Source organism: Balaenoptera musculus, chromosome 2 (genome assembly GCF_009873245.2).
Source record: "Balaenoptera musculus isolate JJ_BM4_2016_0621 chromosome 2, mBalMus1.pri.v3, whole genome shotgun sequence".
Lineage (NCBI taxonomy): Eukaryota > Metazoa > Chordata > Mammalia > Artiodactyla > Balaenopteridae > Balaenoptera > Balaenoptera musculus.
This window is the reverse complement of record NC_045786.1, coordinates 125,557,700-125,584,999: the sequence shown is the minus strand read 5'-3', so window position 1 is coordinate 125,584,999 and position 27,300 is coordinate 125,557,700. Positions and strand designations below refer to the sequence as shown.

The 27,300-nt window shown below is 38.4% G+C and overlaps 2 protein-coding genes and 1 non-coding gene across 7 annotated transcripts in view; 2 read left to right on the top strand and 1 right to left on the bottom strand.

The window, feature by feature from the left end:
- The window catches only part of NEMF (nuclear export mediator factor), a 53,678-nt gene extending 40,223 nt beyond the window's left edge, over positions 1–13,455 (top strand). The window contains exons 23-33 of one of the 2 annotated variants that reach the window (XM_036839402.1): positions 377–653; positions 1,674–1,716; positions 1,859–1,908; positions 4,051–4,204; positions 9,421–9,498; positions 9,633–9,830; positions 11,735–11,767; positions 12,582–12,682; positions 12,781–12,824; positions 12,905–12,984; positions 13,242–13,455. In XM_036839402.1, the coding sequence (XP_036695297.1) occupies positions 377–653; positions 1,674–1,716; positions 1,859–1,908; positions 4,051–4,204; positions 9,421–9,498; positions 9,633–9,830; positions 11,735–11,767; positions 12,582–12,682; positions 12,781–12,824; positions 12,905–12,984; positions 13,242–13,319 (1,136 nt within the window). In that variant the 3' untranslated portion in view covers positions 13,320–13,455. The other variant, XM_036839391.1, reaches the window with a different exon arrangement.
- KLHDC2 (kelch domain containing 2) lies at positions 432–27,008 on the bottom strand. 4 transcript variants are annotated; one of them, XM_036839431.1, is made up of 14 exons: positions 26,524–26,815; positions 23,511–23,590; positions 21,351–21,468; positions 18,818–18,933; positions 18,436–18,517; positions 18,184–18,267; positions 17,581–17,661; positions 17,446–17,504; positions 16,925–17,034; positions 16,456–16,528; positions 15,262–15,349; positions 15,114–15,166; positions 14,032–14,073; positions 432–568 (listed from the first exon to the last, which is right to left on the bottom strand). In XM_036839431.1, the coding sequence occupies exons 1-13, from the start codon at positions 26,674–26,676 to the stop codon at positions 14,034–14,036; spliced, it is 1,137 nt and encodes a 378-aa protein (XP_036695326.1). In that variant the 5' UTR covers positions 26,677–26,815; the 3' UTR covers positions 432–568; positions 14,032–14,033. The 4 variants fall into 4 exon arrangements, with proteins under 4 accessions (XP_036695326.1, XP_036695317.1, XP_036695335.1 ...); XM_036839422.1 differs by lacking the exon at positions 432–568 and adding an exon at positions 5,181–5,275; XM_036839440.1 differs by lacking the exon at positions 432–568 and adding an exon at positions 5,215–5,242.
- LOC118891562 lies at positions 19,679–19,804 on the top strand. The gene has a single exon (XR_005019118.1). It is a non-coding gene; the product is annotated as a small nucleolar RNA SNORA11 (small nucleolar RNA).
- Positions 27,009–27,300: the final 292 nt, after the last annotated feature.

The following is a 27,300-nucleotide window of genomic DNA, read 5'->3' as shown; positions in this document are numbered from 1 at the left end:
AAAGTGGCAGAATTTATATAACTACTTCTATTTTCCTCCTTTCTGGAAATACTTAACAAAGACAAGCTATAGTTTTCATTGTAGAAATGGTCACAATGTCTAAGAAATTTATTGTAGTAAAGGATCTTGGAGATAATTTATTCCAAACAATTCCTGATACAGAGTATCCTTTTGTCAATTTATTCCAAACAATTCCTGATACAGAGTATCCTTTTGTCTATAAGTCAGAGTAACTTTTGGGGAAGATCAGGCATTTTTCTGGTGATCTTTTGGAGAAAGAGGGAGTGAATTGAATATTTTTATGAGGTTTTCAAGGAAATCATCTAACTTTGTTGTGGTGATAGCACTCCTGACTTTCCTTATGGTAATTCAACAGATGGAGGTGACAGTAGCAGTGAAGAAGATAAAGAGGAATTACATGAAACTCCTGCGGAAGTGGAACTTGTGACTCAGGTTGACCAAGGGGATATTACTATTCAGAGTGGTGGTGATGAGCTAAATGAACTAATTCAGGAAGAAAGCTCTGAAGATGAAGGAGAATCTGAGGAGGTGGTAAAACATCAGGAACCTGTTGGTGAAATGAAGGATGAAGGGGAAGAGACATTACATTATCCTGATACTTCCATTGACTTGTCCCACCTTCAATCCCAAAGGTAATTTAAAAACTGTAATTTTAAGTTTTATTTTGTAAGCTGGGAGTGAAGAAGAGTTAATCCTTATACAAATAATACCAAGACTGACTTCAGTGCTTTTACCCTCCATTGTCCTACGAGCTTACTATCTTTTCACCATTTGATAGTGGGGTAGATCTCTTAAGAAATTCCTAGGACCCAGGGTAGAAAAACACAATATATATAAAAGTGGCCAGGGGCTTCCCTGGTGGCGCAGTGGTTGAGAATCTGCCTGCTAATGCAGGGGACACGGGTTCAAGCCCTGGTCTGGGAAGATCCCACATGCTGCAGAGCAGCTAGGTCCGTGAGCCACAAGTACTGAGCCTGAGCGTCTGGAGCCTGTGCTCCGCAACAAGAGAGGCCGCGATAGTGAGAGGCCCGCGCACCGCAATGAAGAGCGGCCCCCGCTTGCCACAACACAGCCATAAAAATAAAAAAAAAAAAAAAAAAAAAAAAAAGTGGCCAAACTAGGTCAAAATAGAAACAAGTAAATGGTTATAAATGCTAATAATAAAAGCAGTTACATTACAAAAAAAAAAAAAAGTTGTCTTAGTCTTTAATGTCTTACTGATCACCAGGTAAACAATACCATAGCTGTAAAAGCTTTATTATTGGAGTAGTTAGGAAAGGCTTAGGAGTCAGACCAGTATTGAATCTTAGAGTATGTCCTTGGGCAAGTGACTCTATGTCTAAGCTTCAGTTTTCTTCTTGGTGAAAAGAGAATGGTACCCCCCTTCATAGGGTTTTGAAGGTTACATGAATGTAAAGCATCTAGCAGTGCCTGGTACATAGTAAGTGTCCAATACATGTCAACTATTTAAAAATATATTTTAAAGTGAGGAGATGAGCAATTTGATTATATTTTTTTCTAATTTTACCAAATTTGAAAATTTGTAGGATTGCTGATAATTAACTAAGCATATGATATGGGGATGTTTTGGGACTTTGTAAATGAATGCCTTTTATAGGGTAGTGGACTTCTCTTTCTGTTTGTTTCCATAGGTCTCTCCAGAAATTGGCTTCAAAAGAGGAATCTTCTAATATGGTAAAGGTTTTTTTCAGTTTTATGAAGAACATCATGTCCTTCTCAATAAATAATTTTCTACTTTTTAACTTTAGCTTTTGAAAAATTAACAGTGGTGATGTTATTGTTTGTATTTGCTTGTTTTTTGTTTTAATTTTAATAGAGCGACAGTAAATTGCAGAGCCGGAGGCATTTGTCAGCCAAGGAAAGAAGGTAAATGTATTTGTGTTACTTAACTGAAAAGCATCCATTTTTTTTTTTAAATTAACAATTCAGTTATGACAGATCACTTGGCTGTTATAAAGATCTCCCTTACTAAAATTACCAAGACTTAGCATAAATTTTGTTTAGTTTTTCATATTCAGCTCTAACAGGTTTTTCTGTTTTAGGGCCCCAGTCTTCCACTGTAATCAGTGAGATAGGTCAAGTAACATAAGACAGACCTTTTATGACATAAATATGTACAATAATAATTGCAGTGTATTAGACAGGCTGATTCTAGGATAATATTGACAGAAATAAACAGGAATACAGGCATACCTCATTTTATTGTGCTTTGCAGATATTGTGTTTTTTACAAATTGAAGGTTTATGGCAACCCCACATGGAGCAAATCTGTTGGCACCATTTTTCCAACAGCATTTGTTCACTTCATGTCTCTGGGTCGTATTTTGGAATTCTTGCAATATTTCAAACTTTTTTATTATTATTATATTTGTTATGGTGATCTGTAATCAGTGATCTTTGATATTACTATTATAAAAAGATTACGACTCACTGAAGGCTCAGATGGTGGTAAGCATTTTTTAGCAATAAAGTGTTTTTAAATTAAGGTATATACATTGCTTTTTTTAAGACATATTGCTTTGCACACTTAATAGACTGCAGTAGAGTGTAGGCATAACTTTATATGCAATGGGAAACCAAAAAATTCATGACTCGCTTTACTGTGATATTCACTTTGTTGCAGTGGTCTGGAGCAGAATCTGCAATATCTCTGAGGCATTCCTGTACTGAAATTAGGAAATTTTTATGTAAGAAGAAGACTTGCGGTTTTTTCCTTGTCTTTTCTTTTTCTCTAATATAGTAGGGCTCAGAAGGCGAACAGAAAAAGATAGAGGCAGAATGAAAGGGACAACTGAGACAACTACTGTAGGGTGAAAAAGACTACAACTAGTAAAGCACTCCAGAAAGAGGCCCTCGATTGAAGTGGATAATAAACTCTTTTGTTTGAGAAAGATAATCATTATAAACAATTACAGAAAACTCTCTGAATACATGGTATTATGCTAGATACTGAGTACCCAAAGAGGTAAAATATAAAGTTCATGCCATCAAGAAGCTTTTGAGTCCTGGATTCAGGAAATAGCCATAAATCTATAAATAGTGTTATCTGAAAGTGATACAGTAGTTCTGGAGTAAGAATTTACTTTGAATTCAGTTGTTTTGGGAAATACCATCAGAAGTTTATACCTTGAAGATATAGTAGGATCTTAGGCAAATGAAGTTAAGAAGGTCGGAGACTCCAAGGAGAATTAGTATGATCAAAGGGGAGGAGGTGGTGGGTATTTGGATGTAATATTCGAAGTGCTTTGGGGAAATGATAGATAGATTGAGGTGAAAGGAACAGAATATTCATGTTTGTGAACTGGCAGATAAGATTGGCAAAGTGAGATTGGACCAAAAGTGGAGAACCTAGAATGACAAGCTAAGTGTTTTGGACTTATCCTGAAAGTGATGTGAGGAGGACTTTTGGAAGACTTTGAATGGGAGTGTGACATAGGTAAACAGTTATGGAAAAATAATCTAGAAGTTCATGTAGAACAGATTATGGGGGAAATATGGAGGAAGTCTGGGTGGCAAGTGATAAGGACCTGGACTTAGGGCAGTGGCATTGGGAATAGAAGAGATCGCACATGAAAAATATCACAGTAATAGAATTTTCCTTTCCTCTTTAATCTGCTTATTTTTTAAATCCATTTATTCTGCTAACCAATCCACAAATGTTTTATTGCATACCTAACGTCTGCCAAGGCCGTGTTGATACGAAGACTACAAATCCCAGTGCCTGGCCATCAAAGTGTTGAGGGACTAAATGTGGCTACTGAATCAGGATAAGTCAAGGATGACAGTATTTTGAGCCTGGATGACAGAAAGAATGATAAATGCATGAGAGAAAAATTTTCAGCTTTTTCTTGTATGATGACTTGCACTTCTTGTATACTGCAGCCTGGTGATAACAAATTAAGCAGAAGCCTTGATCTCATATATTGCACATGTTCCCCTCCCCATGTAATTTTTTTAGGGTACTAAGAATATGAAATTCTTAGATGTTTCCATTTCATTTATATTTAGGGAAATGAAGAAAAAAAAGCTTCCAAGTGACTCAGGGGATTTAGAAATGATAGAAGGAAAGGACAAAGAAAAAGAAAATGTTCTACACATTGAAACTCATCAGAACACCAGCAAAAATGTCCCGGCTGTGCAGCCAATGAAACGAGGACAAAAGGTAATACAACTTTGGGGTGAGCTGTTAAAGTTAGTACTACATGATTCACAAATGAAGTTGTGAGGTTTAAATGAAACAGAAGATGTAGACAAAAGAATAATCCTGTGTGACTTCTTTTGAAAATTAGTTGAAAAGATAGTGTTTAGGGAGCATAGAGATCACTGTTCTGTTCTTTTAAGATCATCTGTACAGAAGCTTTCATGTTATGTAGAAGAGTAATAGGAGATTGTGATTTATTTGCCAGAGACACTTAGCTAATAACTGGCAATGCTGGTCTCCATTGATAATTTAACTCAGTAATTTCTTTTTCAGTTATTAATGCAATTTTGATTACAGTTCTTACATATTTTATAAAGGTAAGGAATGAAGGAAGAGGTAGTGGGTATAGACTGTACTTCAAAAAATGTTGTAGCAGTGTAAAGAGATTGTGAGCTGATGTATAGGTATATATTTAGGAAAATTAAATTCCTTTGAAATCTTAGTAAAGATCATGTTTTATCTTTCTTCCATCCATAGTAGTCAGAATTTCCTATGTTTTTTTCCAGTGGGCTTCATATAAGTGAAAGGATATACTATACATATGGAAGGGAAGAAATCAATTCATATTAATATGTAAATTCAACATGAAGTCATTCAAAAAAGAATTGAGATTTTAATTAACTTGGTAAAGTAATTCTGAAATTCATTTGAAAGAGTAAATACCAGAGAATAGCTAAGAAAATCTTTTTTTTTTAAATACAATTATTTATTTATTTATTTATTTTCGGCTCTGTTGGGTCTTCATTGCCGCACGCAGGCTTTCTCTAGCTGCAGCGAGTGGGGGCCGCACTTCGTTGCGGTGCTTGTGCTTCTCATCGCGGTGGCTTGTCTTTGTTGTGGAGCATGGGCTCTAGGCATGTGGGCTTCAGTAGTTGTGGCTCACTGCCTCAGCTGCTGCCACGGCATGTGGGATCCTCCTGGACCAGGGCTCGAACCCGAATCCCCTGCATTGGCAGGCAGACTCCTAACCACTGCACCACCAGGGAAGTCCCAGAAAATCTTGAAAAAGAAGATCAAGGAACGATTTCCCTACTAGGTAGTAAAACATTTACTGTTAGAATTATTAAAACAGTATGTGTTAACATAGGAACAGTCAGATAGAAAAGTGAGGCAGAATAAAATCTACACATAGAACCATAAATTGTGTATTTTAAAATTTAGTATTCGATAAAGTATCATTACAGATTGGGAGGGTATGAAACATTAAAAATTAGTGGCTAATCATGTTTTTAAAAATATTGAAGTAAATATCAGGTGGAGAAAAGAACCATCAATAAAATTGAAAGACAAATGATAGATTGGGGGGGTGGGGGAGCAGGGATCAGAGAAATGCTTATGTCAACAAGGGGAATTTTTTCACCCATCAAATTAATAGTTAATGTGTGTTCAGTCATTCAATAAAAGTTTGAATATATACCATGGGAATTTCCAGCAAGAGTCCTAACAATTCAGGACTTCCCTGGTGGTCCAGTGGTTAAGAATCTGCCTTCCAATGCAGGGTACGTGGGTTTGATTCCTGGTTGGGGAACTACAATCCCACATGCCACAGGGCAACTAAGCCTGCGCACCGCAACTACTGAGCCCGTGCGCCGCAATGAAAGACCTCGCATACCACAGTGAAGATCCTGCGTGCCACAACTAAGACCCAAAGCAGCCACATAAGTAAATAAATAAATGCTTTAAAAAAAAGAGTCCTTAACAATGCATTTGTCCTCTGACTTACTCAGCAATTCTTATTTTTAGAAATTTATCCTAAAAAAATCATATGTATGCACTAAGGATATTCATCAAGTTGATTTTTTTTTTTTTTTTTTTTGGCCGCGCCGCACGGCTGGTGGGATCTTCGTTCCCCACCAGGGATCAAACCTGGGCCCTTGGCAGTGAAAGTGCACAGTCCTAACCATTGGACCACCAGGGAATTCTCATAAGTTGATGTTTATAATTGCAAAAAATCTGAAAATCATAAATGCCTAATAGTATAAAATAACAAAAAATAACATGGTGCATTTATACAATGAAATATTCTGCAGATAAGTTCCAAGGTGAATCCTGATGGAATTTTTACTAAAATACATTAAATTTTTAGATTATTTTGTGGAGAACTATTATCTTTACCATATTGAGTCTAACTGTTCGTGAATGTGGACCATAAGTACATAATATTTTATATTCTTCAATAAAGATATATTTCCTTTTAGAGTCTTATACATCCTATCTCTTCCCACTTATAATTGTCTTACTTTTTGTAAATGGTATATTTTTATTTTTTATTTATTTATTTTTGGCTGCGTTGGGTCTTCCTTGCTGCGCACGGGCTTTCTCTAGTTGCAGCAAACGGGGTTTGCTCTTCATTGTGGTGCACGGGCTTCTCATTGTGGCGGCTTCTCTTGTTGCAGAGTACGGGCTTTAGGCACGCGGGCTTCAGTAGTTGTGGCGCACGGGCTTAGTTGCTCCACGGCACATGGTATCTTCCCGGACCAGGGCTCGAACCCATGTCCCCTGCATTGGCAGGCGGATTCTTAACCACTGTGCCACCAGGGAAGTCCAGTAAATGTTGTATTTTTAAAACTTCCACTTCATGGTTATTAGTTACTGGTATATGGAAAGACAATTTTCATGTGTAGATCTAGTATTAGGCAATCTCACTGAATATTTAATATTTCATCTACAGATGAAATTCAGGCAGTCACTGTCTACAAATAACGGCTTTTCTTCTCTTCTAATCCTAACATCTATTATTATTTTTCTCACCTTGTACTGGCTCAAACATCAGTAGAGTGTTACATAAAAGTAACAATAGTGTGCTTCTTTGTTATACATTAAAGGGACTATTTCTGAGATCTTTAACATTGTAGGATGTTTCTTGTGGGTTGTTGATAAATACCCTTTACAAAGGGCTAGTTTTAATAATGATGAGTTAAATTTTATTGAATGGTTTTTCTGCATGTATTATTTTTCTCCCTTCATGAGTTAGTGTGGTAAATTACTTAAGAAAATCTCTTAAACTGGCCCCTAATACTGTCCTTGCCTGTTTTTGGTATCTAGGTGATACCAGCTTCATAAAGTAAGTTTGATACTTTTCCCTTTTTCTGCTCTCTAGTACTTTGTGTAAAATGGAGATTGTTCCTTGAAATTTTTTTAGCAATTGCTTATAAACCCGGGCCTGATATTTAGGGATATATGGGTAGGTTTTTAAGTTCTAACTAATTTTTTTTAGTGATTATCATTCAGGGTTTCTGGTTTTTTCAAAGTTGGTTTTCCTAAGTTATATTTTCCAAGAAACTGTTCTTTTTATTGGGTTTTCCATTTCTTGGTTCAATTTATTGGTAATAGTGTTTATTTTATTCTTGGGGTTTTGTTTTTTGAGGTGTAATGTACACATAGTAAAATGCACAAATCTTGTTTTTAGCTCAGTTTTTATATGCACAAATATCTGTGAAACCACCACTCAGAATAAGACACTTGAATGTTTATATTACTCCAGAGGGCTCACCCTTGTCCCTTTCTATAAATAGTATCCCCACCAGAGAAAAACATTATTCTTTAATCACTGTAGATTATTTTGCCTGTTTTTGAACTTTATGTAAAAAAACAATCATACTGTATATATTCTTTGATCTGGCATCTTTCACTCAACCTTGTGACTCATCCATGTTGTTGTGTGTAACAGTAGTTCATTTGCATTGCTAAATAGCATTCCAATGATGGATCTGCCACAATTTCTGTCTGCTGTATTGTTGATAATCGAAGACATGTATCTTTTAGGTTCGCAAGTGTGCATTTCTGTTGTGTATAGCTAGGAGTGGAAATGCTGGGTTATAGCGCACATATTGTGTTTGGCTTTAGTAGATATTACCAAACAGTTTTCCAGAGTACTTGTACCAATTTCACATCAAGCAGTGTATCAGAGTTCCAGTTGCTTCACGTCATCACTAACATTTGGTATTGTTAGCGTTTTTTTAAGTCATTCAGGTGTGTGTATACTGAAACTTAATTTGGCTTTAAAAAGTTGGGTTGTCCAGCTTTCTCGTTGATTTATAGGAGTTCTTTGAAATCCTGAATACAAGTCTTTTCTTGGTTATATGTATTATAGCTACTTTTCATGTTTCAAGACTTGCATTTTCACTTCTGTAGTAGTGGGGTTTTTTTTTTTTGTTTTTTTTTTTTTCTTTAAACATCTTTATTGAAGTATAATTGCCTTAAGTGGGGTTTTTTTGATGTGGACTTTTTTTTTTTTGTTTTGTCTTTATTGAATTTGTTACAGTATTGCTTCTGTTTTATGTTTTGGTCTTTTGGCCCAGAGGCATGTGGGATCTCAGCTGTCTGCCAGGGATCGAACCCACACTCCCTGCATTGGAAGGCGAAGTCCCAACCACTGGACAGCCAGGGAGGTCCCTGTAGTAGTGTTTTTTGATGAGCAGCATTTGTTAATTTTAATGAAGTCTGATTTATCAGTCTTTTATAGTTAAGTGGATTTTTGTGTGTCTTGGTTAAAGCAATCTTTAAAATTTTAAAAATTTGTTATTTGGGCCCTAGCTAAGACTAGTCAAGATAAAAAGTCTTTGAAGGTGAAGCCTCTATGTTTGTAGTTTTAAAAACTGCTCAGGTGAGTTGGATGTGTACCCAGAGTAAAGAATCAGTAGTTTAACTGATAAAATTCGAAGTATTGATAGACTCTACAATAAATACCCAGCTAAGCTTTGCTGCCTTATTTCCTGTTCTTCCTCTATATGTGTATCCTGATGCCAACCAAGTGCGATGACTTGCTATTACTACTCTGCTCTGTCTTTACCTTATAATCTTGCTGTTCATGTATTCCCAGGTACTATGCATCTTTTTAGTTGTGCTTTATTTCTTCCCTACAATTCTTGCTCAAGGTGAAAAAAATGTCTCCTTTCTCTAAATTATCATAAAAGTAAACTTGTTTGCATTTAGAATATTTTGCATTAATTTGTCCTTACTCTTCTGTGTATCTTCTTTTTCCGCCAGATGGTAAATTGTTTGAGGGTGAGGACTATGGTTTATCCATCTTTATAGACTTCATGTTGTTTGTTATAATGGTGCCTTACTCAATAAGCAATTTTGACAGAAATAAAGTAGCACCTTCTCTTTACAAAACATGTGTTGACATTTTTTTACTGCTGAATTTTTCCAACCAAAATTTTTTTATTTTGTAGAGTAAAATGAAAAAAATGAAGGAAAAGTACAAGGACCAAGATGAAGAAGAACGTGAGCTCATCATGAAATTGCTAGGGGTAAATAACATCTAAAAACATTTTCTTCTTTTGTTTTTCAAGGGCATCCAGACCACTGCCTATCATATGCTTTACATTCAATACTTTGTTAAAATACTGACAACATTAACTGGTTTTCCCTCTATGAATTGAAGTCTGCAGGTTCAAACAAAGAAGAAAAAGGGAAGAAGGGGAAGAAAGGTAAAATAAAGGATGAACCAGTGAAGAAACAGCCCCAGAAACCTAAAGGCGGACCAAGAGTTTCAGACAGCATAAAGAAAGAAACTCCATCCCTTGAAGTTACAACTCATGAGTTACAAGACTTGGCTGTAGATGATCCACATGATGACAAGGTAAGGCTACCACACATGTGGGCTTTTGCTTCTTAATTAGGGTGACCAACCATCCCAGGGTTCCCAGGACATGGGATTTACAGTGCTAAAACCAGGATGAGTGGTAACGCTATTCTTAATGGAAAGTCATCTTAGAAATACAACCTAAAAGACTAAAATTGCAGTATATAAGCATAAAAATGGTAGTGTTGATAGCTCATAAAAAGTTTATCATAAGCCATTAGAAAATTTTATGGAGAGGCTAGATTCTGGTGGGAACTTAGTTAAAATAAAACAGATAATTAGGATTATCTTGATGATGAGTGGGAAAGGAATTTGCACTTTTCTAGGTTTTTCTATAAGAATATATGTATGTTATAGTATCCTACGTGATGTTGAACCTAGCTACACAGTGTGAGATGTTAACAATTTTTCCAGTTAATATAGTTGCCTAATTGCTCTATCAACTGAATACAAAAGCCCAGCCTTACGTATCTTTTTTTTAATTCTGATTAGCTATTTTTTTTCTTATTTATTTAATTTATTTATTTTTGGCTGCGTTGGGTCTTTGCTGCTGCATGCGGGTCCCCTCCAGCTGCAGTGAGCAGGGGCCACTCTTCGCCGCAGTGCGCGGGCCCCTCACTGAGGTGGCCTCTCCTGTTGCAGAGCACGGGCTCTAGGTGTGCAGGCCTCAGTAGTTGTGGCATGCAGGATCAGTAGTTGCGGCTCGCAGGCTCCAGAGCGCAGGCTCAGCAGTTGTGGCAGATGGGCCCAGCCGCTCCGCGGCATGCGGGATCTTCCCGGACCAGGGCTCGAACCCGTGTCCCCTGCACTGGCAGGCGGATTCTTAACCACTGCGCCACCAGGGAAGCCCCCCCTTACGTATATCTTCTTGCATGAATATATATATATCTTATTGAAATTCTGAACAAAGGATTTATTGTTTTATCAATTTGTAAAAAAAATTGTTTCACTTTGTTTTTTTTTTTTTTTAATTTATTTTTTATTTTTTTTTTGGCTGTGTTGGGTCTTTGTTTCTGTGCGAGGGCTTTCTCTAGTTGCAGCAAGCGGGGGCCACTCTTCATCGCGGTGCGCGGGCCTCTCACTATCGCGGCCTCTCTTCTTGGGGAGCACAGGCTCCAGACGCGCAGGCTCAGTAGTTGTAGCTCACGGGCCTAGCTGCTCCGCGGCATGTGGGATCTTCCCAGACCAGGGCTCGAACCCGTGTCCCCTGCATTGGCAGGCAGACTCCCAACCACTGCGCCACCAGGGAAGCCCTCACTTTGTATTTTTATTTATGGCAGTTAAAGCTTTGGTTGTAATTGTGTGCTCTATTCAGTGCAGGTGGTGCTTACAGGGATCCTAAGTGATACTGTTTTCTTTTTTCCCTGAACAGTGTTGTTTAGTAATATTAAAACTCATTTTTGTCCTCAAATTTTTATACTATTCTGTAAACCCTAGATTCAGATATTCAGAGGTGTTAATTATGAATGTTCTTTCATCAATAATAGATTATCTTCAGATAGATTTTTTTAATGTGAATAAGCAAATAAAATTAAGCTTATCGTAACATGTGAAAAATTCATCCTAAAACTGTTGAACAGAGACTAGCAAATAAAAGTTCTGTTCACCACAATTCTCCATTTTCTTTCCCCCTGGCAAACCTATCAAGCTTATTTGTCACTTTAAATTGTCCTAATAGCATTCACTACTTTAGCATATATTCTGTGGAAGTCTTTTTTTTGAAACTTTAGGGAAACAGTCTTTTTTCTCTTTGAATGGCATTGCTTTTCTGCTATATTAGATACACATATTAATTTACTCACAGTCTTATTTATCACTTTTTCTTTCTCCTCATAGTTTTTAATGGTTTAGAATTTCAATTTAAGTTATAACTGACTTAAAATTTTATATATTTGGAACAGGAAGAGCAAGATCTGGACCAACAGGGAAATGAGGTATGATTTTGTATTGGGGTTCCTACTACAACACTAACTGCAATCCAGTTCCCAGAATACCTGACACACAACTTCTAACTAATTAAAACTGAAAAGACTACAAGCTCTGGAGTCACACATTCTGGGTTTGAATCCCAACTTTACTACATATAACTACAACCTTGGAAACATTCTATACACCTCAGTTTTCTCATCTGAAAAATGGGGATAATAATTGCCCCTACTGAGAGAGTTGTTTTGAGAATTAAGATAATATACATAAAGTGTTTAGAAAAGTTCACTGCATATAGTAAGCACCAACTGTAGCAAGTGTTTTGTCCTAAATCTAAATTTACTCCTGTTGTTAAATAAATATGGGTAATCTTGAACGCAGTCCACAAAATGGGAACTCTAAGAAGCCATAGAATTTCTCCTTAAGGACAGGCATGAGAGAAGACTGTTCTAGCCCAGGGTTTCCCAACTTTGGCACTATTAACATTTTGGAGGAGGTAATTCTTTGTTGTGGGGAGTTGTCCCATCCCTGGCATCTACCCACTAGCAGATGTCAGTCGTACTCTAGTTCCTCCCCCAACCTCGCTTCAGTTGTGACAACCAAAAATGTCTCCAACAAGTTTTTTCTCCCTTTCTCTTAAATGTTTCAATAGGTGCCATTTTAAAAATCGTCATTAAGCTCTGCTTTATTGCTCCAAAGGGTGTAAGACTGTTTATCAGAAAATGATAAAATATATTGATTCTGACAGTGTTTTATTAGAGTTTTCCTCTTTTAGGACTGGTATAAATTATTTTTATAATCGTTTTTGTTTTCCCTCTTTAGGAAAATCTGTTTGACTCTTTGACGGGGCAGCCACATCCTGAAGATGTACTCCTGTTTGCCATTCCAATATGTGCCCCATACAACACCATGACAAACTATAAGTAAGTCATCATGAGTTTACTCAAACTGCTGCCACAGCACTGACTCATAAATCGTTTTGTAATCTCTATTTAGTAACACATGCAATTCCTTTTTAAAGATACAAAGTGAAACTTACTCCTGGAATTCAGAAAAAGGGAAAAGGTATTTAAAATCTTTTTTTGAATTATGTTTAAACATTTCTTGACTGAACAGAAGTAGATTTTTCTATTTTCTATTTACAGCTGCAAAAACAGCCTTGAATAGTTTCATGCATTCCAAGGAAGCAACAGCAAGAGAAAAAGACTTATTCCGCAGTGTAAAGGTAAAGTATTCCTCTAGAAACCTCTGGGGATTGGTGGTGCAATTAAAAATGTTAGCAGTTAGTTATTGCTTTGTTAGTAGATGGAACCTGCAGCTGTTATTTTGGTAGAAAATGCGGTCTTACTAGAAGCAATATAAAATAAGTAAAATCATATTGGGTGAAAATTTTAGAAATGCCATTCTTTTGACAGCAGAGGACATATAATTGTCATAAAAGAAAATATGATTGTGAAGATACTCAACAATTCTTTTTTTTAGGACACGGATTTATCAAGAAACATTCCTGGCAAAGTGAAAGTGTCTGCACCCAATCTTCTGAATGTAAAAAGAAAATAGCTGAAATGAAATCCTAAAATATTTGAGAAGAGTCAATTTTATATAGCCTTTTGGAAGTTCAGAGATGAAAACATCATGTAACAAGACTTCCGCATTTAAAAATGAACTAAACGTTGCCTTGTATTCGCCAAAAGGACTTATTGTTGTTGTTTTTTTTCCAGTTTTATAGAGAGGAAACAGTGTCTATGATAGGATTTCCTAAAATACCTGTGGACAGCTAAATGCTAATTAATTGTATACATCTGTAGTTATCCTCCTACATTTTCTTGAAATTTGGGAGGTTAATATTAAGTATTCATTTCATGCTGTAAAGAAATGGAATAGTGAAGTGGCTCCACTGCTTAGACTGTTGACTTGGTAGTTTACTGTATATAACGTATATCTATTACAGGCCAATCACAAGTGTTTTTCCTGGTGGTGGTGGGGATTGGGGGTGGTTAAACATTTAGGATTAAGCAGTGAAAGAGTAGACTTTCTTCTGCCTTTACCCATATTAGACCAGATTTTAAATACAAATCAATCATTTCCATGACTCAGCTTAAGAGATAACACCTAATTTCCATGCATTTATACACCTTTACTTTTCATCTTAATTTCTTCCTTGTAATCTCATTCAGCTCTGTACCAATTTATTTTCCACTTCTAGTAATTATCAGTAGCATGTTACAGAGTATCTTAACCTATAATATCATAAGTGCACTTTTAGGCTTACCACTAAAGACTCCTGACCCAGCTTTCTTCTTCTGTCTGTCTCCTAACAGAATGGAGAATAAAGTCATACATTATTTCCATTCCTTATGAGCTACAAAACTGTTACTTTTAAAATAATTAATTAGATGATAACAGCTGCCTAGAGTCAACAAGAGCACTTGCCCCAGCCCCTATGCCGAAGCATTAAGGTCAAAAAGTACTAAACAGCTGTTGGTCCTTCCAAGGTTTCTTTTACCTGCTTAACCTTATCGAGAATATTTTTCCTTTTGAAGTTACTGTTAAAAACAAAAACCTTTATGTAGCCTAGTGTTGTAAATACAACATAATAGACTACTGTGCCATTAAAAAAAATCTGAAATATTCATGTCTTTCTTTAAAAAATAACTTCACCATTTTGATAATGGTAAGGATAATTAGTATAATGTTTGTTTCTACAGGTATATATCCTGATGTTACCAAATAGGAAATATAATAACCATTTTTTGGGGTAAAAAGCCCAAGTATTAACTTACTTTTGTTTTAATAGAAGACAGTTACTGGTGTTAAATACATTTATTGTAAACTTTAGACACAAAAATAGGTTCTCTAGGCCATTCACATGCACACTAAAACTAAAAAGCTGCAAACTACAACAATGCACATAATTATATAAACAATGTCACTCTGATGTTTACAGAATTGCTGTCCATGCAAGTGATCAGAGGCACTGTCTATGAAGCCTTAAGATCCAGAAGTGTTGTTACTACCGAACCTCTGATTAACACTGTGAAGTAAGTGTTTTGGAAGGCAGTTCCACGAGCTGGCTAACATTTCTTTAAAGCAAATGACTGCTTCTAAGCTTAGCCTGAAAGTGGACAAAGAAAGAGAAAAATAATTTCACTTTACGGTTTAGAAGTACATTCACTTGAAGAACTACCAAAAAAGAAAAAGCACTTTAAAGATTTTCATAGGAACTGGATAGTTTTATCAGTGAAGGCTTGCTATTGCCCTTAAATTATCCATAAACCTGTTTTTTCAAGAGCACTAATTTAAAGTGTTTAAGAAACACAATTTAAAGTAAGTACCAAGTAAAAAGTTACTTACCTTACAAGAGATTTTGGTTGAACTGAAAATATAAGTATTTCATTACTGTGTGCCTGAAAAACAGACATGAAGAATATATTAAAAGTACTTCACAAGAAAGCTTCAGCAATATTATGAAGTGTCCTTTAATAAAGGGTAGTGTACTTACAGCCCTGTGATGGACGAGAAGGTTATTGGCACACCCACCAAACACAATGACTTCTCCTTCATCACTGGCACAAGCTGTATGCCATAATCTACATTTAAAACAAAAACCTGAGTTTGAAGTCACCCTGAACACCAAACTGATCATTTAAACTACAGAATAGAGATGATCAAATAAAGACTAAAGATCTTTAGTGCAGCCGAAAACATAATGGTGAGATGCAGTTATCTCAAGGAAACGTAGCAAAAGCTAGAAAAATCAATGTCTGTTTTATCTGGATGTTACCATTTTATCTTTCTGGTCCATTCCTAATTTATGCAATGAGGAATCTGAACTGAACTGTTCTCTAGGTTTTTGTTAGCAATAAAAGTCTTACGGGGGATTAGTGGTATATGCCCTCTGCTTCTTTTCCTCTTTTCATAGGCAGGACCAGTTGGCCTCACACAAAACATCTGAGGGATGCTGACTCTGCCTGAGGGAACAAAGCATCTTCAGGCCTGATAACTCTATGGAAAGAATATTTGTGTCAGATGACGTCTTAGCAGCATGACTGTACTTAGGTCAGAGGTGTGGGGAAAAATGCAGGCTGACATTATCCAGATGTGCTTTGAACACCAACTTTGACTGCATCATTTCCTTTAGCAGTCTTTGTAACAATTCTTTTCGAGATTAACAAGAAAAATAACTACCAGTGTTTTAATAGGCTCTTTTTGGATGATTTGACTTCTTGATCTTTGTTATACAGCACAACTGCAAATCTGATTGAAAGTTCTTGATTCTCCCCCCCAGCCCCTCCCCGCCACTGCCATAAACATTCTTTAGGGTTTTGAAATTCTCTCCTTTCCAGTTCCTTTTTGTTTTTTTAATGAAAAACCTAGAAACAGTTCAACTCACTTGACTAAAGAGCTTGAGTATAAATTTTAACAACGTCAGTAATTTTATGATGAAGCAAAAATCAAAATCCAGCCCTATTTTTCAAACACAGATGATAAAAAAGAAAGCACTGATACTAGGATAACATTGGTTTTCTCTTCTTCCAAAAGCTACAATGTTAAACCTTAGTGAATGCTAAGGTTCTTATAATAAGAATGATGAACTGAATGCAGCCAATCAAATTTCCTCAGTCATTACCAGTCTTGTAAATCTCTATGGACCTCATTCATTCAGCATGAGAATTAGCTTTTAAATAGTTCATACCTTGGTTTTTCAGTATAGGGATGATTAAACTGTATCCATTCGTTTTTACTGATGCAGTAAGTCCAAGCATCACCTGATTGAAGCAAAGAAAAAGAGCTATGAAGTATGTTATTCCGTTAACGTGACATTGATATTTAAAGAGCATAGCTTTAGTAAGAACAGTAATAAATCAGATTTTGAGTAGATACAGAAAGTATATTTCCTTTTTTTTCCTGCAGTTAACCAAGTAAGCCCTTTGCATGTTACAGCCCTTTAGCAGGGCAAAGTGTTCCAGGTCATTTTTTTACTGGACCAATGGATGTGTCATATGAAAACAATTATAGGTATGTTATAGGATCAAAATTAATAGCAAACCTTCTAACCAACCCTATAGCCCTCTGATAAATTTAAAATACTGATTTTTTTCAGCTATTCATATATTACTTATGAATGATATATAATAACTTTTTAATGTTTTAAAAGTACTTACTTAGTGGCTGTTTATCAGTGGTAAATCCTCCAAAGAGAAAGAGATGATCTGAAGAAACTGGTGTTAGTGAGTGCCAAGATCGGCCAACTGGGCATATGCCTTGTGGAATTCTGAAAATAATAGCTAAGTTACAATATCTACATTTAAAAGCACTACTGTATTTAATGCAGAGAAATACTAAAGAAGTTTTCTTTAAAAATTTATATGGAATTTTGAAAAGAGACTTTAAAAAGGCTTCTTGGTATTAACTACATGCTTTAGAATGAACTACTTTCTTTGAAGGAAGAGTCAACTTTAGATCTTTTCAGTAAACACTGAGCACATGCTATGTACCAGGCATAGTTATGGGAACTGAAAATTTTTAAATTCCCTCTTTAAGGATTTAGTGATTATGTTTACTTAAATTCATAGTTACAGAAAATGTAAGCAAGTACATTATATACTAATAATAGAGTAAGGGAAAAATCCATTGAAATTTCTTTGAAAAACTTTTCTAAATAATTATCTAAAATGATACCTACAATTCATTCCACTCCCATGTATCCAGATTAAGATAGTGAAGATCATTCATTCTAGCATCCTAGAAAAGGATAATTAACTAGTTATCATTTTGAGTAATTCAAAAGCAAATCATTGAAACTGTTTTATATACTCACTCGATATCTGCCTCCAAACACAAAGCCTTTGTTTCCAACAGTTGCACAGGCATGGGCAGCACGAGGTGAAGGTGCTTTACCCTAGTAAAGTCATAAAAGCAATTTAATAAATAAGTGAACATTTTGTAAATACCAGAAAGAGTCTACTCTGGATGTGGGATAAGAACGTGCAAGACACTTGAGCTTTTAAGCTGAAGTGCAAACTTACAGTAGACAGCAGTACTGAAGGCTGACTAGCAAACTGGGAGTTTCTGAGTTACATTACTGAAGGGGATAGTTAATACAATAGAATGCTTGCTTTACTTTTATCTTTGAAAACAAAAGCTAGCATATTATATGACATCTGTGTCAGAGGAAAAAGAAATCTAATATTTGAGTAACTTAAAATTCCAATCCAGCACTAGGTCATTTATTTAATTACAAACAATACCACTTTAACAGCTATTAGATAATAGATGCTGGGCTAGTCTATACATTCATTAAACTTTTTTGAGTTTTAGACTCCTTGCAGAATAACGAACTGTCAATTTTACACCACCTGCCAACTCTCCTTCTCGTCTAAGCAGCCTTGCTTTAATAATTCATTATTCTTCAGTAACTCACAGTAGTTATAGGCTGGCTCCAGACAAATGTTTCAGTGTCTAAAATATGTACGTGATCATTCCATCCTCTTGGATGACTTGAATTCTACAGAAAATAAATAAGAATCTGAGTTATTTTACAAGTAATGCTTGTAAAATCATATAGCCTTTGTCTGGTTTATTAACAGAGCAAAATGAACAAAGCTAATAGCAAACAAAGTGTATTATTTCAACAGACTAAGTAGGCCATATGCAAATACGAAACTTCATTTACCCAAAAAGATGTTTCATCAAATTCAAAAGTTCCCAATACTTTATCTTCAGGTAAATATCCATACCCTCCAAAAAATATTAACCTGTTTGATAAAAAACCAAGACATTAAAAAGTCAAACATCCACAGGATACAAGAGATTTTTTTTTATTTTGTCTTATCCATGAGTTGAGAAGGCACACTTGAGTATATAAAACTACTTATTCAAATAATAATGGCTAATATGGTTAACATTTATGTCTTAGGTGCTTTACCATCAATTCACTTAATCCTCATAGGCGCTCGAAGGCGTGTTCTACTGTTACAATGGTTATTGGTTAATGATACTTGGATGGCAAAGCACTTTCCACATAAAAACCCAAACCTATAGTGCTGCTAACTCACTTGTTTTTATATACCCAGACACCGAGTTTGTCCTTTGATGATGGAGGAATTCCTTGGCAGTCAATTCTTTCCCAGTGTAATACTCGGTCTGTAGACCTTGAATCCAGCATGTAGAACTGTCAGAAGCAATGATTTCAGTTAGATTTGGTTACATGAAAGAAATTCAACCTTGGCATTTAATTTTATTGCATTCATGCTAGTAAGAATGTCATCTAATTCAGTACTACTAAAAGTGTAACTGCAGACTGGCTGCTAGTCTGCAAAGTGTTACTGGTCTGAGTCTAGATAAGAAATTTCTGCCAGAATGTAAATTACCTAAGTCACTGTGTACCCTGTTTAGTTCAGCTTATTTTTTTCCCATACCACACTTTTTTGATGAAGGAATAGAACGCGTGTTGATTTACATTCTTGGCCTTAGATAGGCACTTTGAGTTGTACTGATCTAATTTACGGGTATCAGGATGGTATTACCAAAAAATCAGACTTAGTAATTCATCTTCAAATTCAATTTAACAAACATGTCTTAAGTGCCTACTTAACTCTAGGAGCTAAGGATAAATCTGAAAAGATTAAGTATTCGTCTGTCTTTCACATCCAGGTATTTAAATAAATCTTTTTTTTTTACTTAGACTCCTAAAGCTTCCTTTCCTCAACTCTAGTCAGTTAACTACTACCATTTCTCTGACCACTCCCCTAAAGCCACAGCTTCTCTTTTTCCCAAGCTTCCTCATGTTGTGTCAAACTTAGTTTTCTCCCCCTTGGCCCTGAAAAATACATGGCTCAGCTACAGCCTACAGTAGCGCCTCACAAAACCTTTTAGGCACGGAACCCTTTCTTCAAACAAAATCTTTAGCAAAAGCCTAAATATAAAAATAAGGGCCTGAAGAAATGGCTCCTCTGTTTACAGCATACCCAACAGGAATCTGGGTTCATTGTGACAAGAGGCACAAAACTTGTGGCCTTCCTATGAGCAAATACCCAACACATGTCCCCCTGCACCTCCACGCGGCTGCTAGGCAGGACTAGTGGGACAGGGCTCAATATTGGAAGAAAAGCTACAGTATTTAGCGGGGAAGTTTGCCACCTAGAGCCTGTCAGGTCCACTCATGCATGGGCCATGAATGGTCTTACAGACATAAAGGCTTTGAACCTCTCTCTTCAAGGAAAAAGAAAAGAAAAATAGATTCCAATTATGCCATCTGGAAAAGGCAAAAGTATGGAGACAATAAAAAGATCGATGGTTGCCAGAAGTTTGGGGGGAGAGGAGAGATGAATACACGGAGTACAGAAATTTTTATGAGCAGTGAAATACTTCATATGACATTATAATGATGGATATATCTCATTATATTTGTCCAGACCCACAGAACGTGCAACACTATTCACTTAAAGTGAACCCTAAGGTGAACTGTGAATGAATAAATAAATTAGATAAAAATAAAAGTGGAGCTACACTTGTTAAAGTGGAGGAGGAAGGGGCAGTCTGGAGCCTGCCCAACACCATATGCTTCTCTCACACATGTCCCAAGGCATCTCAAAGAAATCCCTAGAGTTCTAGAAGCGCAGTTTGAAATTTGAAACCACTTCAGCCATATGCTCATCTACAGCAAATCACTTGGCATGTCCATGAACAAGATATTTGCTTATACCTCTGCATCTTGGTACTTATATCTTGGCTACCCCTTCCAATTGTATGATTCTATTCAAGCATCACCTCTTCGGTGAAGACTTCATTTTTCTGTTCCTCTGTCCTACCAAACACAATGGTAAGGATTCTTTTTCAGTTTCAACAATTTTTACTGAGCCATTACTACGAGCTGACTCTGTGTTTCTCTTTATGATATGCTACTGAAATCGTTTACTTATATGTGTCCCTTCTAGAATGTGAGCTCCTAGAGGCGGGGACGGTGTCATTCATCTCTGTCTCCATGTCTAAGCAAGTGCTCAGCATTAAGGTGCTTACTAAGTTGCCAAATAAATGAATTTTTAAGAGTCTATCTATATCACATGCACCTTTCTGACTGCATCTGTCTCTTACTGGCCGGAGAGAAAAACTGATACCTTTTTCCTATTTGGTAAAGATGCAGACTAAGTCTGAACAACAGTATCTTATGGTGCCATGTTATAGGAATGTTAGTATATAAAATCTGTCAGTGTTAATTTCTCCTTATGGCTTTTTGAGTTGTGGCCTGTTAAATTTTACCCTGCCCCCCCCTTAACTGCATGTTTTCATTTAGTTTACTAATACTCATCTAATACTCCAGGGTTCTGAAAGAACAAGTAGCTGCAAAGAACACAAAGAAAAACAACCTAGGAAGTTACTGCACACACCTTACCAACCAAAGCTGATTTTACAGAAGGCCCAGGTAAATACCGGCTGGTAGACAAAAATACTAAAATGCACATTCATACCATAATCAAGTACATGTATTTTTTAACTGGAACAAGAATAAGTATGGGCTAACCTTAGAAATCTGAAGTTTTCTGAAAAAGAACGAAGTTGCCTTAAACCATAATCCTTAGAAACACCAACCTTATTCGTATTGCCTCTTGAATGGTGTCCTCCAAACAAGTACAGCACCCTGTCTACACACACAGCACAGCTTCCTGACATAGAAGGAGGAACATCACCCTCAGTGTTAATTTTTTTCCTAAGGGGGAAAAAACTGAATGTAAATACATTTCCCAAAAAGGAAGAAATGCAAAAATCTATTCATTCTTCTAATTCTATTCCCACAATAAAAGAAAAAATAAGCGGGCTGAGTAGCTATGTCGAGGGTCTCTTCTAGCTCTAAAGTTACTTAAAAGAATGAACTCATCCCTTTCACCCATTCCACAGGCTGTGCCAGCAGGTACTACACATGGCAGCATGGGAGGTTCTAAAAGCCTACGTGTCATTTTATTATTCTAGGAGCAAACCATCTTACATTTCTCAAACTAAATTGTTTGCTTTTCTACTTACTTGGCCATAAATGATGGTTTTTTGTTTTTGAGTGGGCCAAGAACCCAAAAGAAAAAAAACTTCAGTATCTCAGTCCTGACAGATTAATAGGTGTTTTTAGTTCAGTCACCTTTTAGCCATTCAAACGAATCTGTTTCGGACCTTATGTAATACTCCCAACACTCAGGTAGTGCCTACTATAGGCCAGTCTCTCCTCTGAGTGCTCTTTACATGTTTTAACTCATTCTGAATCTAAAAGTGAATCTGAATCAAAAAGCTAGTAATTCTAAGATTCAGAATATTAATACGACACTCAAGGTCTTTTGCTCAGAATATCACTTCATCTATGCTAACTAAGCTTTAAGTTTTTTATTTGTTTTTGGCTGTGCCATGCGACACACAGGATTTTAATTCCCCAACCAGGGATCGAACCCGTGCCCCCTGCAGTGGAAGTGCAGAGTCCTAACCACTGGACCGTCAAGGAATTCCCAAGGTTTGTTTTGATAGGCTTAATTTGTAAAATTCCTTATGGGGCTGAATTGTTAAAAGAAAATATTAGAATTTTAGGGCTTCCCTGGTGGCGCAGTGGTTGAGAATCTGCCTGCTAATGCAGGGGACACGGGTTCGAGCCCTGGTCTGGGAAGATCCCACATGCCACGGAGCAGCTGGGCCCGTGAGCCACAACTACTGAGCCTGCGCGTCTGGAGCCTGTGCCCCGCAACGGGAGGGGCCGCGATAGTGAAAGGCCCGCGCACCGCGATGAAGAGTGGCCCCCGCTTGCCACAACTAGAGAAAGCCCTCGCACGAACCGAAGACCCAACACAGCCAAAAATAATAAATAAATAAATAAATAAAGTAGCTATAAAGTTAAAAAAAAAAAAAAGAAAATATTAGAATTTCCATATTAAAGGAATACTATTATAAATGTCCAATTCTCTAGAAAAAGATCATCAAACAGCTAGATTAACACTGACTGGCTATGTGCAAAAATAATCCTGGTTTATTTTTAGTTGACCTTTTAAATCAAGTGGAACTACTATTCTCCTAGTTCTGAGATCTCTAATATGCTAAAGTATGTAATGCACAAAGTTTTCACAAAGCAAACGATGGGGAAAACTACTTTATAAGTCCCTAAACACGGCCAACCCAGTATTTTGAGAATCACATTAATTCTGCTAAGAACATACTCGAGTAATACTGGTATGAAACTGGCAAAAGGTCCTTTCAGAATATCCACAGTTTGTATGCAAATTTAAGTTAATTTTGTTTTTTAGGCAAAACGTACTATTTCAAAGGGATTTGCATAGAAATTTTAATATTAGAGCTCATTAAAATAGAATACTACCTTTATTTCTAGCAGATACAATCTGGAAATTCTTTTCTCATTCAAGATAGCACACAACAAAGACAACATCTTGAAAAAAAAAAATATATGGAACTTTTATTATATTTCCATTCCAGGATTTGAAGCCTCTACCTCTTTAATATTACTATAATACTTGACACAGCTCTGAATAGAAATTTCTTCAAGGTCATAAAAGCATCTAGTAATTACTGAACTACTAAAGAGATGCAAAAGCATCTAAGCTTAGCAGCTAAGCTAAACTAGCAGAACACTGTTTTCAGAATATATAGATAGCTTAGCATCTTTAATTAAAGTATTTTTATTCATTAGTGTGGGTTTTACAGAGTATGTTTTTGTTTGCAACCTTTTTTGGATTTTTTATTCCCCCTCATAATATCCACAGTTACCATCTTCCAGTCTCCATGTTGTAGATCCAGAGTTCTTCTCTAGGCAGATAAAAGTCATATAATCCTCTGACTTGATTACTCTAAGAAAAAACAAAGAAACAAAAAAAAATTGCAAATATAAAAAATAATTTGTATTCTAAAGAGGCACTATTGTATATTTTATATATATTGTATACATATTGTATATCTTATTTGAGATACTGAGAGTTATGAAAAGTTAAATAGGTTATAACAGTTCTATCAAATGCACAATCCTCCCAGCACCATGCCACATACTCAAGGTAATGCTTAATATAGACAAATTTTTGATACAGCAGTTGTAATGGTGCAGGAAGTTAAGAGATCTTCAGGTAATCTCTAAGGCCACTTTATCCTGAATAGTCCATGCACCAAATCTCACTTGCATGACTTCATGGGAGATTACCTGTGCCATGGTCAGCACGCTAAAGAAAGGTCTGCCTTGAACGTACCTGATCCTTGGGGCTTCCCTCATGGCGCAGTTGTTTTACGAGTCCGCCTGCCAATGCAGGGGACATGGGTTCGATCCCTGGTCCAGGAAGATCCCACATGCCGTGGAGCAGCTAAGCCCGTGTGCCACAACTACTGAGCCTGCGCTCTAGAGCCCGCGAGCGACAACTAAAGCCCGCGTGCCTAAAGCCCGTGCTCTGCAACAAGAGAAGCCCGCGCACTGTAACAAAGAGTAGTGCCCGCTCGCCGCAACTAGAGAAAGCCCACGCGCAGCAACGAAGACCCAATGCAGCCAAAAATAAATAAAATAGATAAATTAGAAAAAAAAAAAAAGTACCTGATCACTAACAGGTGATGTAGAGTATTCTAGCCATTCTCCCCTTTCACCCATCCATTCTCCACCAAGAAGCAGAGAGGGCAGAACTGAAAATATTAAGTCCTTGTGCAAAATTTTGTTCCTTGTTCTGATCCAGTTCCCTTCAGGTAACAGACTGAGCTTACCATATGCCAGAACTAGCTAAGTGCTGTCCATGGAGTGCTTTATTTAATCCTCACAACCACCGTAACAAATAGCTGGCACAGGTTTTTCAGAGAGGAAGGTAATTTGCCCAAGGCTGCTTAGCAAGGAATGGTGGAACCAGAATTCCCGCCTCCTTTCCCTGTATTTCCAGCTTCAGCCACTGCCTGAGCTCTCCAGCCTTTGAACCACCCTGGCCACTTTCTGAACAATGTCGATATACAGTAAACTGTTGCAGTTCACTGAAATGGGTGTCAGAGTCTTACAAGCTTGAGTATTACAGAGAATAGAACAGCTGGCCATGTAAACATTTCTCTTTCCACTCCATCACTTAGGAAAGGAAAGGCTGGAAGCAAGATAGCAGGCTGACCTGGAATACATCAGGCTGGTGGGAGGAGGAAAGCTGACTTCTGTGTAGGAAGCTAAGGTTTATTGCCATCAAAACAATCTCCAAGGGCTGCCTGTTTGTGGTACTCAGGGTTCTAGCCAAAATGGGGAGGATGGCCTGGTTTGGAACCACCAACTTACTTCATTGATCATGCTTCTCCACCTGGCCTCAGCCCTAGGCATCCAGGCCCTCCACAAATCGCTTCAGAAATCTTCCACCCTGACAACCCTCCTTCTGCCCACCTTCCTTCTTTGTGAAAAGTCCCATTCCCTCAACACTGCTGAGTTTTACAAATAAAATTACGAATAAAGTAGTTTAGGCTGAAGACTAACAGGTTTACTTTTCTCCAAGGGAATTACTTACGTTTTAATTAAGGTCACCACATACTGGCCACCTTCCTCCTACCAAATACTCTCCTCTGAACACATTCATTGGAGGCTGGGGAAAACATTCCAGATTAATTAGGATTGGCAAAAAGGAACCAAATGAAGTAATCAGGAAAGCTTTATCCCATCTATCTTTTGAGAGTCATCTCAAAGACGGTCAACTATGATCAACTGTACCATAAGCTAAAATCTACTACCAGAATCAAGAAGTGCTTCCAAGTCATGGAAGGTACAGGTGTAGCGGACTAGATTTCAAGCAAATGGGGATGGGGGGAGATCATTTTTAAAACCAAAAGAGACTAAAAAGAATATTTTCGGTAGGAATAGATCAGAACCACCCCAGCAAATGAAAATAAGACGATTCTAGAATGTGGAGTGCTACTGGGAACCTCTAAAAGCAAAGGGCAGAACTAGTGAGAAGGTTTAAATAGGAGACACTTGGGTAGGATTTCCAGACAGAGGAAAAGAGAAGAAATGCAAGTAAATGCTCTAAACTGGTAACTAATCATATTGTTCACGAGTAGGGGTCAAAGAGCCGCACTCTGTAGTTAAAAGTTGTTCCTGTTGATTTTTTTGGTTACTTCTAGAGCTTTTCCATTAATTTTCTTAATAGGGATTTCTTGTGAAAAACATCCTTTCTCAGCTGAAACCAAAAGGAAAATAGCCCTAAAGCGTTCCAATAACACTGGGATGTAGCTGGGACACCTGAACAGGCGGTAAGGTTCAATAAGACGATTCCTGCGGCCTTTGGGAATTCCGAGGCATTTTCCTACACTGCCGCCTCCCCATAAGTGGGCCACGGTATCAGTGGGCCACCTGAGCCCGGCTCCACAGGGTAATGTGCTCCTAGGTAGACCTGATAAAGGATAAGAGTGATCTCACACACCGTTACCTTATACACCCCCAACTCTTTTAAATAAAACACGTTTCGCGGTCCTGCACCGCCCGCCGTGCCCTCCCCAGATAACGCTCGGATGTCAAACAGAGCGCGCTGGGCGGCCGCGAGCAGCGCGGGGCGGGGAGCGGGCTTTGTAAGCAGAAGGCGGGCGTGACAACAGACCAGGAGGCTTGGGACGGTACGGAGACCCGTGGGAAGATTCCCACACTCGCGGAGGACAAGGGACCAATGGGCGGAGTCGCGACGTTGGGGCGCGGGAGGCGATCGGGTCGGCCGCTCTGGTCCTCCCGCCGGCCCGCCGCCCCCGACCCAGTAACAGCCGAGCGACGCCCGCCGCGGCCCGGCCACCCACTGACCTTGTAGCCGCCCCAGACGAACATGTGGCGCCCGTCGCTGACGGCTACGTGGCCGCTGCGCTCAGCGGGGCAGGCGAGCTCCGCGGACTCGTAGCCCTCATAGGCCGGCCCCGGGAGCTCGTCCTCCCGCAGGTCCTCGTAGCCATCGGCCATCTTGAGGCTGCACTTCGGCTCACCGACAATCCCCGCACCCGCGACGGAGGAAAAGACAAAGGAAAAGGAAGGAGACGCACGGTGGCGCGAGGCGAGGCGGCGACGGCGAAAGGCACGGCTTTAGGGCCGCTCCCCGCCGCCCGCGCTCGCGTCCTCCCGGCCCGCCTCACCAAGGACGGCCTCTCGCCGGCTGGCGGGGGTCGCGGGCGGGGGGCGGCGAGGGCTCAGAGCCGGGAGCAGGACGGGCAGGGGTCCGCCTCGGGCCGGTACCTGCTTCCAGCCCTTCCGCCCCACCTCCAGCTCGCTTCTCGCCGCAGACTGCCTTTGTTTACGCCGAGGCAGGAACCGCCCGTTCCGCTGACGCCGCCCGCCCAGCTCCGGAAGTGCGGCCGACGCTCAGCTCCCCCAGCGCCGGGTCGTCCCGCCGCCTTCTCCCGGACGGCCCGGCTCCGGGGCGCCCCGCCCTCTTCTTCGCCCGCCGAAGTCTGGGCGCAGAAGCTGGAGGCACTTCCACGCACACTCCGCGCCTCCCTTCACTACAAGGATATGCTGAATTAGCCAGATTCTCGCAAAAAATGTTTCTTCCCAGAAGGCCTTGTTTGATTGAGGGATGTTCTCAAACGG